General features: G+C 37.0%; 1 protein-coding gene across 2 annotated transcripts in view; it reads left to right on the top strand.

The window, feature by feature from the left end:
* MLIP (muscular LMNA-interacting protein) overlaps positions 1-6365 on the top strand; it is a 124766-nt gene extending 118401 nt beyond the window's left edge. For both annotated transcript variants that reach the window (XM_012722763.1, XM_012722760.1), the window contains one exon: positions 6053-6365. In XM_012722763.1, coding sequence (XP_012578217.1) covers positions 6053-6058 — 6 coding nt within the window. In that variant the 3' untranslated portion in view covers positions 6059-6365. The remainder of the gene's footprint in view (positions 1-6052) is intronic.
* Positions 6366-13253: the final 6888 nt, after the last annotated feature.

Below are 13253 nucleotides of genomic sequence, written 5' to 3' on the forward strand. Positions count from 1 at the left end.
GCAACATGCTGAAGGAGAGTGTGTGTGTGTGTGTGTGTGTGTGTGAGAGAGAGAGAGAGAGAGAGAGAGGTGGGGGGGGGCAAACAGAAAGAGAACACTTTGGTCTGAGATAAATACTTTCAAAATAGTTACTTAGAAGAAAATTAAATACTGGTAGCAGCAACTATTTCTGATTGAATTTACAATGTCTTGTAAATTCAGCAACTCTTTGAACCACAATCTATATCCTACTTGTTTTTGTGTGGGTTTAATTGTGAAAGTCATACTGGAAGATCAGATATAGCTATTCCTGTTACTCCTTACATCACCTACTAGTCCTACTGTATGTTTAATTTAAGAGTCAACTGATTTCAAAAACGTGATCAGATGAATGTGATTCTGGCCTTTCAGATCCTCTGTCATGAAGTGGAGAGCTTATCAGTCACTATAACCCATAAAATACAAATACATCCCAGGCAAAATCTTCTGTTTTCTTATTTCTTCGCAGATTTTTGATGAACATTTAAGAGTCTGCAAGATAATAATTCTGATAAGCAGATGACAGATTTCTTTTTGTGCTCTAAAGCCTTTCGTGTTCATCTTATTTTGAACTGCAGAACTTTCATTGACACTTAAAGTTCTAATTTTATGAGACAGCATCTCATTCCTCTCTTATTATTCTCCAGTTGGGAACACAGAAAAGATATAGTAAGTGACTTATTTGTAGAAGCTGCTCTTATTTTCTGATTTGATTCAAGTGTAAAAATGAAATCATTGAGAGAAATGGGCCTACTCTTTTCCCTTCAGGCAACTTCCCATAAATATTACTTCTCAAAAATCAAGATTTGTAAATCTTGCAGAGCACAAGGTTGTAATCTTGTGCAAAAATTTGGAATCTGGATGTTCCTAACTGCTGATTAAAAGAGGATTGAAATCTTTGATAAACAACTGACTAGGGGGCCAGAATAAATCTGTCTTTTAAGGATACCTAATAGAAGCTGAGTGGAGAGCGACTTTTCTGAGGTATTCGAGAAGAAAAGGAGATAATAAAGAAGACTTTCCTACCCTATGTCGGGCAGCAGGACTCTTGTCAAATCGACCTGCTTATATTGTAACCCTGAAGAAATGCTGGGGAAATGCAATTTAAAAAATAAAAAATCTGCTAATCCAGAATTTATTTTCACAATGCTAGTAGAGGAAGAAAGCATTTCTTACTAAATAAGCATTAATGATGTACATCTCAGACAATAATTAGGAGATTGCTGAGAGAAGTAATTTCACCTTTCATATTGCTGAAGCAGATAAACCCCGTCACATACATGTTCCTCTGATAAATATTAATTCATTTCACCCTCAAGCAAGAATACTTGACAGTAACATTTATCATACACAGTTCATCCTTATAGCACCTGGCAACTAATATGACCATCTGTGTTAGCTAATTGGTTTTACACGGAGGAAATATAAACTTCCATATCTTTATGACCTGGGTAGTTGTACAACTTGGAGACTGTTATCAGGTAAAGTTAGGCTCTCAGCCTCCCTCAGAAATGAGAAGTATGCTGTCTTCCTTGGAGGTTTACACTCAAAGGAAAGTTGAACTCAGAACTTGAGAAACTTTCCTGGGTGATAAAACTGACAAAATTCCCTTCTAGTTTACAAAATGATTTATATCCTCTTTAAAGAGAGGAGACTATATTTACAATGAGAAACTTTGTAAAGAGAAAGGAGAGAGGGAAAATCTCTTCCCTAATTTTTAACAAGGAATATTAAATATTAAACCTCTTGTTTTTAATTTTTTTGTCCTTACATCTGGTGCCAAGGGGCAGCCCTGAAAACTAAGAGAGTCTGACTTTGAAGGAGGAAATAAAAATAAATATTTTGCTCATTTTTCTCCTCTAGGAACTCATTTGAATTTATTAGAGGTGAGGTGGGAGTTTGACAATTTTGAGATGCCTCCTTTAAAGTCATGCCAATAGATTTAGGGTGGATATTGTACTAGTGAGTTCTGCTAAAAGGGAGAGAAGTCAAAAGCTAAAGGACTTAAATTCCTCTATGTGTTAGATATTCAAGATAAACAAACAAAATGCTAAGGAAAGTGTTAACAACTATTTGAAACTCAGGTCTTTCAGACAGTACTTTTTTTTAGTGTGTGTGTGTGTGTTTGTGTTTACATCATTGTTCATTTTTGTACAATGTATTCTTGCATACTTTCTACTCTCAGGTATAGTCTCTATAAAATTCCCATTCCAATTCACCCCTGAACTATCATCATAGTCCCTTTGTGCTCTTCCCTCCCCTGTTTGATCCCTCTTCTCCCTCACATGCCCAGTATCTCTGATTTATAGTTGTCTGATAATTGCTTTATTTATTATTAGTTTTGTTATAATTTTTTCCCCTAAAGCCTTATTTGGCTCCCCTATATTCCCATATTAAGTGAAAACATCTGATATTTTTATTTTTCTTTCTGGCTTCTTGTACTGAACATAATCCCTTCTAGCTCTAGCCATGTTGCTGTGAATGGAAAGAGTTTATCTTTTTTGACCACTGAGTAATATTCCATTGTCTATATGTACCACATCTTCTTGATTCAGTCATCTGTTTTTGGGCATTTGTGTTGTTTCCTTATCTTACCTACTGTAAATAGTGCTGCAGTAAGCTTAGGGGTGCAGGCATCCTTTTGAGTGAATATTTTTTGTGTTCTTTAGGTAGATTCCTAGGAGTGGAATTAGTGAGCAATGTAGTAGCTTCATTTTTAGTAGTTTGAGGACCCTCCACACAGCCTCCCACAATGGGTGGACCATCTGCATTGGCACCAGCTGTTGGATGCCATATTCTTGCCGACATTTGTTGTTTCCTGTTTTTTGGATATGTGCCATTCTCACTGGTGTAAGATGATATCTCATTGTGGTTTTGATTGGCATTTTTCTGAATACAATTGAAATGTTTTTGGCCCTGAATTCAACATTGTGTCTTTGCTCAGGAGCCTTTGCTTTATCTCCACATTCTCTGTTATGATGCCTTCCTAGGACCTTGTTACTAAACGTTTAATAGCTTCAGGCTTATGAATAATTATTTCTTTTTAAAAAAGATTTATTTCTTTTTGCATACAAGAACTAGGATATAGGCCAGAGGTGCCAGTGGTGAGAGGCTTCACCAGAGACAAAGTGAGGAACAGAACAGGCAGACTGACTGAAGTACACTGCTGAGGGGATCAGTGGGTGGGTCAGGAGAGGTATGCCCGCCATGTGGGTCAGCTCCCTGGTCGGGGATTGAACTAGTTCTGAAATGGCTGCAGCTAGCTTTGCAGTGTTGCGTTTTAACCCATTGCACCATTGGGGAGGTAATTCTTACACTAGATCTTGTGTTTTTATTACAATCTATTAGTTATATCAATGTAGAAAATACATTAAAATTGTTTCAGGAAAAATAAATGTGAAACAATTAATATGATGTACATTTTCTGGAAATAGCATTCTGTTCTGGAAGCATGAAGTCTGCTTTCCTATTTACAAGAACATCTATGTAGATCATTTTGCTTTCATTTGGCAGAAAAGAGTATGCGGAGTTGGTTTTGTATTAAAAGGAAATGCAAAATCACTTTACACAGCACATTCTTTTAAAGAAAAAAAAATGCTTGCTGTAATAATGGATTAAAGTTTCATAACACTCCATCACTTATTACCCAAAGTTAATTCTAAAGAAAAAAAAAAAACTAGCAATAGGCTCCCTTTAAAATTTTGATTTACTTTTCTTATTTATGTTTTCTTGTTTCTAAAATAAGTAAGTTATTCAATTGGAAATATGATACATCCCTGAGCCTTAATTGCCAGGGTGCTAAGCTGATAATAAGAATTTTTTGTTTATTAGTGACCTTCATCTTTTTTCACTGTCAGCCCTTGTTCTTCCCAGGTTATTTAGCTCTTGCCTCTATTGATATTGGGAAAGAAAAGTAAAAATGTTGAAATGTTTGAAACAATGATTCTTCCTGTCATAGCATAATGCATCCTTTCAGACTAGCTGTTGAGTGCAGGTGCCAAATGTGACATTGATCTGCCAGAGAGTTCAGGCAGACCTGAGAAATTGTGCTGAGTTGGCCAGTGTTGTGTCAGAGGATGTCCTGCTGATTCTTCTTTATCTGATTTAATTATTCATGTAATTATAAAATCTCATATTACAATGAGTATTTAAAGGTTCTTCTTTAATGTTATAGTCCTGTCTACAAGTATTTCCTCATACCTCTTGTATTTAAATGCTTCTGGTGACACTTGATGAGAACAAAAGAATATAGAAACCACAAAAACACATAGGAAATACTGAATCAACTAAGGTTTAATTTCACATGCTGTGACCTTGGCATGATATTTAGTCATTTTGAGCCTCAATTTCATTCTACATGAAAGAGATCAAGGGATACCACTCAAGATCTCTTTTTAGTCATATAAAGTACTTCACATATAAAATATCCAGCCTTTCATAAATGTTAGCCAAGTGATGATGACTTCCTTAAACCTCTAGTTGTCTTAACTACCAGATGTTGGTGCTGTCAGGGAAATCAAATAAGTGGTAGTTATTATTGTTACAAGGAAAGGTAAGTTAATCATTTCTTCCTTTCCTTCTGAAGTTTTAGAGAACCCAAGATGCAACTCACTTATTTCTTGACTGCTGATATTCTATGACCAGAACAAATCAGTGGAACTATGCTTATTTTAGTAGCTTGTTCCCTACCTCAATTCTTCTAACCTAGCAAATGCAGTTTCTCCTAAGTCATACAGAACATAGTCATATTTCTCAGTCCTTTTTGGCCCTTGGCCTTGCCATGCTCACTGGTGCAGGCTGCTTTCTGACCCCTTGCTCACATCCCATCTTCCACTTGCGTCCGGCTCTGAGCCACAGCTCTCTGAGACTACTGCTTCTCACCCTTGACCTGAGCCAGCACATGCAGAGAAAGTTGCCTGCATGACGGCAACTGATCTTCATTCTCGACCAGCCATTTACCAACATGAGTGGCTATCAAGTTATCCCCATTTCCTTCCATTTGAATATTCTGTTACATTATCTGAGTAATGTTTTAGAACTCAGTTTTTCTTTTGGCCACATCTCTTTTCTTCCTTGACTTTGGTAATATCTTTTTTTTTTTCTTAAAGATTTATTTATTTATGCATACAGAAATGGGGTACAGGCCAAAGGAGCAGGGGTGGTGAGAGGATTCACCAGAGACAGAGTGGGGAGTAGAACAGGCTGACTGACTAAGTACACTGCTGAGGGGAGCAGCGGATGGGTCAGGAGAGGTCTGCCACACCATGTGGTCACCTCCGGGGCAGGCGGGGATCAAACTCATGCGGAAGCAGCTTTAGATTCTCAGTGCTGTGCTTTAACCCGCTGCGCCACCAGGGAGGGCCCAACTTTGGTAATATCTTAATACCATCTCTACAGGGTACATTTATTCCAGACAATCTCACCCGACCAACTGGGAATACCTAGAGACTGGGTAGTTATATAAATGATTAGAATTGCTCCCCTCCTACATATCTACAGTATGAAACCAATCAAATTAATATATGAAAAGAAAGGTAAGGGTTTCATTTGCCTTGTCTGGCTTTGGTAATGTTTTATTTTGCAAAAGATGGGACTTAATCTAATCTTGGATAAGTTTACCACATTGTTTTAGAGGTTACATTTTAGAGACTGATGCAGTTAATGCTAAAGGAAGGGGAGAGCAAGATGTAGGTGCTGGGAAGGCGAGGAGCTGTGGGGTGAGAGAGGTCAGTGCTGCTCTTTAGGCTTCACCAGCCCCTCAGATCCATCACAGCCTTTACAGAGGCTTGACTGCTCTGTTGAGTTCTTAGGAGGTCAGAGTAGAATGTGAGGGTACAGATGTGTGTCTTTATTGTGCCATTAACTTTATAGCAAGAAAACAGCCACTGAGGGGAAAACTATATACACACACAAATCCTACTATATACCTTTTTTTTTCTATGAAATGATATGACCAAATTATGTATAAGTTTAGGGGTACATATTTACAAATTTATCTCTATCAATCTGACAACTATCTTCTTTTATTTTGCAGCAATGAAGTTGGAGCAGAAACTGAAAACACAGGCTGTGCTGAAGATTTTTGGTGTGCCAGTGCTAATCATTTGCTAGATTTAATTTTAACTTTGTTCAGTCTCAAAATTCTCTTTATGAACTGCACTTTAGCAGGAAGCTAAAAAAAAGTATCCTACAAGCATATTACGTGGAAATTCTCTGTTAACCCCCAGCCTAGGAAAGATTTACCTATAGCATTTTGCACCACTGTTACTACCTTTAATGCCTTCTATTAAGCTGAAAGCAATACTAATGTGCCCCTATATTTAGCAGCCAAATAAAGAAGATTCATGAGTAAATAGATGAGTGGCTGTGACTGTTTTTCAACACTATTTTTATTTAATGCATATATAAGTTACTGAATCAGGGTTTATGCCTTTTCTTTTTGCATGTTAAAGAGCAAGTTAAAAAAAAAAAGAGTCCCTGCCCCCTCCCCTTTTTTTATTCAGAGAATGCTAATATTCAAGGTTTCATTGGGGGAGCTCTTGAACAAAGAAAAGTTGATATTTCATGTAACAATACTGTTTTCCTGTCCTGGTGGGGTTCTGTGCAGCCAGGGAGGACTTTGCACCAGAAGGGGCAGCTGGGTGATGTTGAACATTGGATCACGACAATGTCTCTGACATCACTATCTCTTTGTCCATTTCTACGTGATTCCTGTGAAGGTTCTTTGCAGTTAGTTTTTACTCATAATCTTGGCAGTAGCAAGGACTGTAGAGCAAATCCACACTGTATTTATGATCTTGGCTCTCCCACATGCACACCCCAGTATCGCCATATTGGTCATGTTCAGTTTCCCAGCTGTCATCCCACTAGTCTGTCCTAGTCTCCTCTGAGTGGTTTCCCTCTTACAGCTTTCTGCCCAGCTGGGGAGTCTAGACAATATACACGAAGGCAGAATCCACAGCAGTTCAAGAAAGTGAGCTCCTGGTAGCTGTCTGCAGTTGACAGTTACCACTGGATGTAGTACATTCACTTGAAGTCAGCTCTGTGTGAGCCAGAACTCCTTCAGACCATTGCTTCACACCCCTCACACTCTCCAGGGCAAAGTGAAGAGAATTTCCTGCAGAAGGAGTGCTTTCCACTTTCATTCTCCACCTTCCATTTTGCTTGCTCCTCTGTCAGTTATCACTTGGTGCTTGGAAATACAAAGTTCTCATCATTTCATCTGTCAGTGGTGAGGAGCAGTGGAAACTCCTCCAAACAAAAGCTACTTCTCCGTCAAATTGTGTGAGGCACCACTCTAGATCGATGGTAGTAATCTCTAGTATTCACTGTGCTCTTATGATGTGTCAGGTATCACACCAGGGGCTTCACGTGAATTTAACTTAAGCTTCACAATGAACTATGAGGTAGGTGATATTCTTATCCATATTTGCTTTCTGTGAGAGCATACTCTAAAATGTAAGGTGGTAAATAATACAGGCAAATGGATTCTAAAAACAACCTATTATTCAATCATTTCTCTAAACATTCATTCATTATTTATTTATTTATTTTTACGTTGGCTATAAGAAAGTGAGTTGATCTTACTACCCAGATTGATAGCAATCATAAGCTGGGCAAGGACCCTCTGTGCATATTTTATAATTGTACCATTGATTGTCTTTTATAACTGTTTCTGTGCTATGGGCACACATTCTTATAGCCTTTGCTAAAACATGTTTGGAAGACATGCCCTGTTTTTGTCCACATATGTATTTAATGATGATAAATGGTACTGATATATTACTATTTTTTTTCCCACTCAGCAATATTTTCTAATTTGTGTCCACACTGCTCTGTAATAGCATCAAGGGTTGTTTCTCCACAGCCACATGGTAGCCCACCACATTTCCCCCACCTACCTGCTCCTCAGTGGTCTCACATAACCTCTCTCTTCCAGGAATGGTCGTGATGAACATCTTGCATAGACTCCCTTGGGGGCCTTTGGGAGAATTTTCTTGGAACATTTATCCAGGGCTAGAATTGTTTAAGCACAAGTATGCATGCATTTAATGTTACACTAATTCATCTAGCTGGCTGCTCTCTTAGGAAGAAAAACCCATTTTTATCCTTGTCTGCCATGCATGAGGCCTTTTATAGCCTCAAATTCTTCTCTACCTTTGAAGGTCAGAGTTTTGAAACATCAGGCTATGTTAGGGACTTTCTACCTGATAATTCACTGCAGGATTTTGTCAGTTGGGTATTTTGTCTTCATATCACCAAAGGATTATTTGACAGAAATGAAAAAGCAAGAATACTAAATCTAGCACAAAGAATTTTGATTTCTCTCACCCTTTTCATTAAAAAAAAAAGAAAAACATTACAAAGACCATTCATAGCAAATATTTTTCTGCAAAAATTTGACTAGATTTGTACTTACAATTTTCTTTTGCAGCGCTAAACACTAACAAAAATACTAACTTCTTGAGAAAACATTTTTTGGTATTGATGGAAGTTAACAGGAAATACTGATTTTTTTTTATTTTAAAAAGTGACTGTTTCCCAACCAGTGGAGGCAGTTCTTTTTCTTCATACTCTGACATTTTCTATCTTAGAACATTGTATTAATTGAAAATTTAGATGTTAATCTTGCAGAACTTTATAGATAATGCAGTGTGGTATTTCTCAGGTTTTGAGATATAATCCAGTTGGAGGTTGACTAACTTGTTTATTATGCCAATATTTTCTTAACAAATTAAATGTAATAGACTAGATACTGTCAGAATATTTGGTATATTGGTAAATAAAACTTTTGTTGCTTGGGCAAAACTTGCACTAATACATTGCTTTTCTAACTAGAGTGTAGCCACTTGGTTCAAGGATTTTTCCCTGAAGATCAGATTAAGTATACATAAAATTTCCATTCCAAAAATTTAATGCTGGATGAAGTAGATTTTGAAGAATATGTGGCAGACAATGCTGTGAAATTTCTTAAACTGTTTCCTACACTGTTATAAAAACATTTGATGGGTTCAACAGAATTTGGTATGTATGCCACCCAAAACTCCAGATTTTGTAAATGATTATAATCTGAGGCACTAATCTAAGGGATTAATTTTCCATTTTTTTTTTACACAAAACTAATGATATTTTCCTTTGAGAGAAAAGTTAAGATTTGTTTTCCTCCAAGTTTCTAGTCCTATCGTTGATCACAGATTTTAGTAGCACAAAAAGAACTGCTCTGTAAACAGAAATTTACTACTATAATAATATTTATTCCAGGAGCTACCTGGGTCAGTGGAGTTTTACAGTATCACATCTTTAGTGTTTCTAAAATTGAAAATTACCTTTCTGTTTTATCTTTCCCCAGTACACACCCTCTTAATTTAATATAAGGTAATAAAAAGACCAGTGAAATGTCAATTAACACTATATTTACTCTTGGTAGTAAATTACTCTTGGCAGTAACGTGTGTTTTAAATGGATAATATTTAACGTTTTAAACTTGTGTAGCAAATGACTGTCTTTGATAGACACAAATACACACATGCACACAATTACCCCTAAGACAGTAGTTATTGCAATCATGAATATCGGGAGGACACGTTCTTGCCAGAAAGAAACTGGAACAATCTGAGGTAAGAACTTTCAAGATAAACTAGTCGGAACTTCTGGGGACTTGTCATTTTCACCTGAAAAATGTGTTAAAAAAGGTTTTCTTTGCATCATTTCCTTCCAATTAAAAGATATTTGCAATTTATTATTGCATTTTGGAAATATTTGACACTACATTCTGAAATTGAGAAACAATATGATTTTGAAACAAGTATTTCTGTTTCAAAACAATGGACCTTTGCTAGACCTCTTTATTTCTTTTAGAACAACCAAGACAACTTGTATTCCAATCAGGCAAGGTTGCTTTTTAGGAATCATTTTCTAGTCCCTTCCAATAGTTACTGAAACAGAATGCATGAAGTAAGGCCCAGAAGCCTCCTTTTTAAATAATGTCTTACTTCAAGTTGCATACAAACTTTGGGGAAGTACAGATCCTTAGATCAGGATGAGAGGTAAGCTGGAAAAGTGATGCCTTATGTGGTTGAGAACAACATGTTTATTTTACAGGTAAATGGAGGGAATAAGAGAGAATTCATTTGTATATGTGTAAGAATTGGGGTGTAGGCCAGAAGTGCAGGGGGTGAGTGGGTTTACCTGCGACAAAGTTGGGAGCAGAACAGTCAGATTTACTGAAGTCCACTGCTGAGGGGAGCAGTTGGTGAGACAGGAGAGTTCTGATGACGTATCACGTGGATTAACTCCCTGGCTGGGGATAGAATTCAAACCTTAGCAGTGATTGTGCTCAGACTTAATCCCTGAGCCACCAGGAAGGCACAAAAGAGAACACATATTAACTTTTTATATCAAACAATGTGGAAAATATAATTAAAGTAAATATAGTTATTGCAAGTGTATGAAAGGAATAATAACTAATCTAGAACTGGCAATACTGAGTTTCACAGAAGAGGAAAGGATTCACATTGTTTTGGTTGTAAATATAATTTAGAATGGCACTCAAGTCAAATATACAGGAAATAAAATGGGAATGATTGAAAGCACAGTTTATATTTTATTTTTTGTTTTCCTTCCATATGTCAATTGAGATTAAAGAGCCCTGAAAATTCCAAGACCAGAGTCAGATTACCAACATATGTTACTTCATTTTGATGCCAAGATAAGGTGGACATTATTACTCCAATAATAATGAAAAGTAAGCTGAAACTAAGCTGAATTCTCGAGTATTTATATTTTTAAATTATGAGGTTAGGATGTGGCAGGACTGGAATTGATTTTGGTCATTTTTGTTCCAAAGTTCTTTACTCTTTATAAGCGTTTTTCTACTTCTTTTCTCTCCCATGTTCCAACTACATAATACTCCCTTGGGAAACACATTCCCTTCTGTAAGGTACATCACCAAGAGTTAGGAAATAGAGAGCAGAACAGCTTTGGCTGAAAAACTTTCAAGGTTTACTTTTCAGATTAATAGCTCAAGTCTCACTTGGCCTATAAACAGGAAATCTGAAGGACCACAACTTGATACTGGGCTCTGTATTCCATCAGTCTTACAGGTACCACGTTGCTTGAGCAATCATTCCCAAATGAACAAAATGTTCTTTAAGGCAACTTTTTTTCTTAAAAGATGGAAAAGTGCTAATGCATTTTTTGTTGTTTTTAAAGATTCTTCTTCACTTAGCATTCCATCATAAAGATTTAGAAATTACGTGCATTTCAGTGCTATGCCAACAGTCTTTCTTTTAGAGAGCTTTACCACTATAATGTTGAAAATTGCTCCTATACCTTGTTGTTTGCTGAAGAGTCAAGAAAGCCTAATGTGATTTACTCACCATTTCAGAACACATTTGCTAGATTAATCTCACTAGTATATATAGAATATTACATATAGTTAAGACTGGCTTGAACAACACCTACTTGCTAAAATACATCCAATGCCCTTTCCAAGATTTCTGTGAATTCTCAAGTATTTATATTTTTCCTAACCTGATCTAAAACCTCAAAAATTCCATGTTTCCACAGCATATTCATGCTCTGCTTTCCTCCTTATAGATATATTTCTAGGGTGCTCTTGGTATGGGTTGCAATCTGTTAACAGTCTCACCTAAAAATACCCCCCCCCAACAACATGTGGAGTCAGTGGGAATTCTGCTAGAGATTTGTGGGTAACAGTGAGAATTGGGGGAGACAAGGACTTCATGGCATTGTAACTTATACTTTGGGGCTTGGGGTTCTCCTCCCATCTTCTCTCTTCATTGCTACACAGACTGCTTCTTACTTTTTTTGCAACCACTTTAATATCTCTTTTTTTTAGATCTACTCCCTACCTAGCAAAGCGGCTTGCTGATTTTCCTAAATAAAACTCATTTTCTTTTCTCAGTCTTTCCTAAGTTATGCCTTGATGTCCAAATATTTCAACTAAAAATCTACCAGTTTTTTTCTTCTCCCTTTACAGAAAGTGAAAATATCACAAAATATTAGCAAATTAATCACAGTAAAGAAAAAAAATCAAAAATTATTGTGCATCTATTCTGACTTGTCTGTTCAGGATTCCTCTGCCCTAGGGAGCAATTCCTGGACATAGGGCTGCCATGACCAGTTGCTCTTCAGTCCTTTTTCCTGATCCTGTTTCTTTGAGTCATCTGTATAGTCAGGATTTTCTTTATTGTCAAATTCCCTTTAGGTAAGCGATTGAATTTGAACCACATTTTGGGCTCTATTCTGCTATCTCTCTGAGGTAGTCACCCCTGACTTTTTTCTATTCTGAAAAATTTGTCATGTAGATTACAATGAATTATATACAGTGTCAATACATTTAGGAAAGAGGGGTGGAAGTCTATGAATCAACCTGAACTGAAATTAACTGCACTTAAGTTTATTTAGTATGGAACTGGAGAACTGAATTGGTGCCACTGTGAGTTCATAGTGTCATGTTTTATTGTATTAATAAAAGTTTCCAAAGAGCGGGTAACAAGTCTCCACCACAGAGAGTGCTTGAGAGAGTCCATCATGTCACTGAAGGATAATAATCCCTGTGTTGAGAAGATAAGCCTTGGTGAACTGAGAGATTCGTTCCAACTGTTCCTAAAATAATAACATTAGACTCTTCTTAGAAATGAGTAAGATTTGAATATGTTAGGAGTTGAGCTCTTTGGTAACTTGCTGTTAACTTGGATCAACTAATTTGAAGATAGTTTCTTCTTTCCTCACCAAGGTTCAGAGGACCCCTATCTCTCCCACTGCAGGTATCGGCTTGTCTTTTCAGATGCCTTGACCTTATCCTTAGACTCAGTCATAACTGTGGCTGGGGAACATATCCCCAAAAGCCTTGTTGCCTTTTTTCACAGGAACCTATTCTCATCTGACTGGGTAGAAGTTAGGACCCTGGTTATATTGATATGTTAGTGTGAGTGTGGCCAAATCATTAGCTCTGCCTGGGTCTCAATTCCCTCATCTGTGAAGTGAGGATTCCACTGCTTTCTCCTTCCAACTGACATCTGAGAACATTCCTGGAATCTGTAGTCTGAGATTCACTGATTAATATGTACCAACTAAGGCCTCACTAAACAAAAATGATTGAATGAGGTTAACCCTGACCATAGGTCCAGATAACTGTGGCCAGAGCTTCAAAGTTCACTAACAAACTATTTATTAACCCAGCTGTCTAAGTTCTGAGTTATATGGTACTA

The sequence above is a fragment of the Condylura cristata genome, unplaced genomic scaffold (assembly GCF_000260355.1).
Source record: "Condylura cristata isolate star-nosed mole 26May11 unplaced genomic scaffold, ConCri1.0 scaffold00001, whole genome shotgun sequence".
NCBI classification, from domain to species: Eukaryota; Metazoa; Chordata; class Mammalia; order Eulipotyphla; family Talpidae; genus Condylura; species Condylura cristata.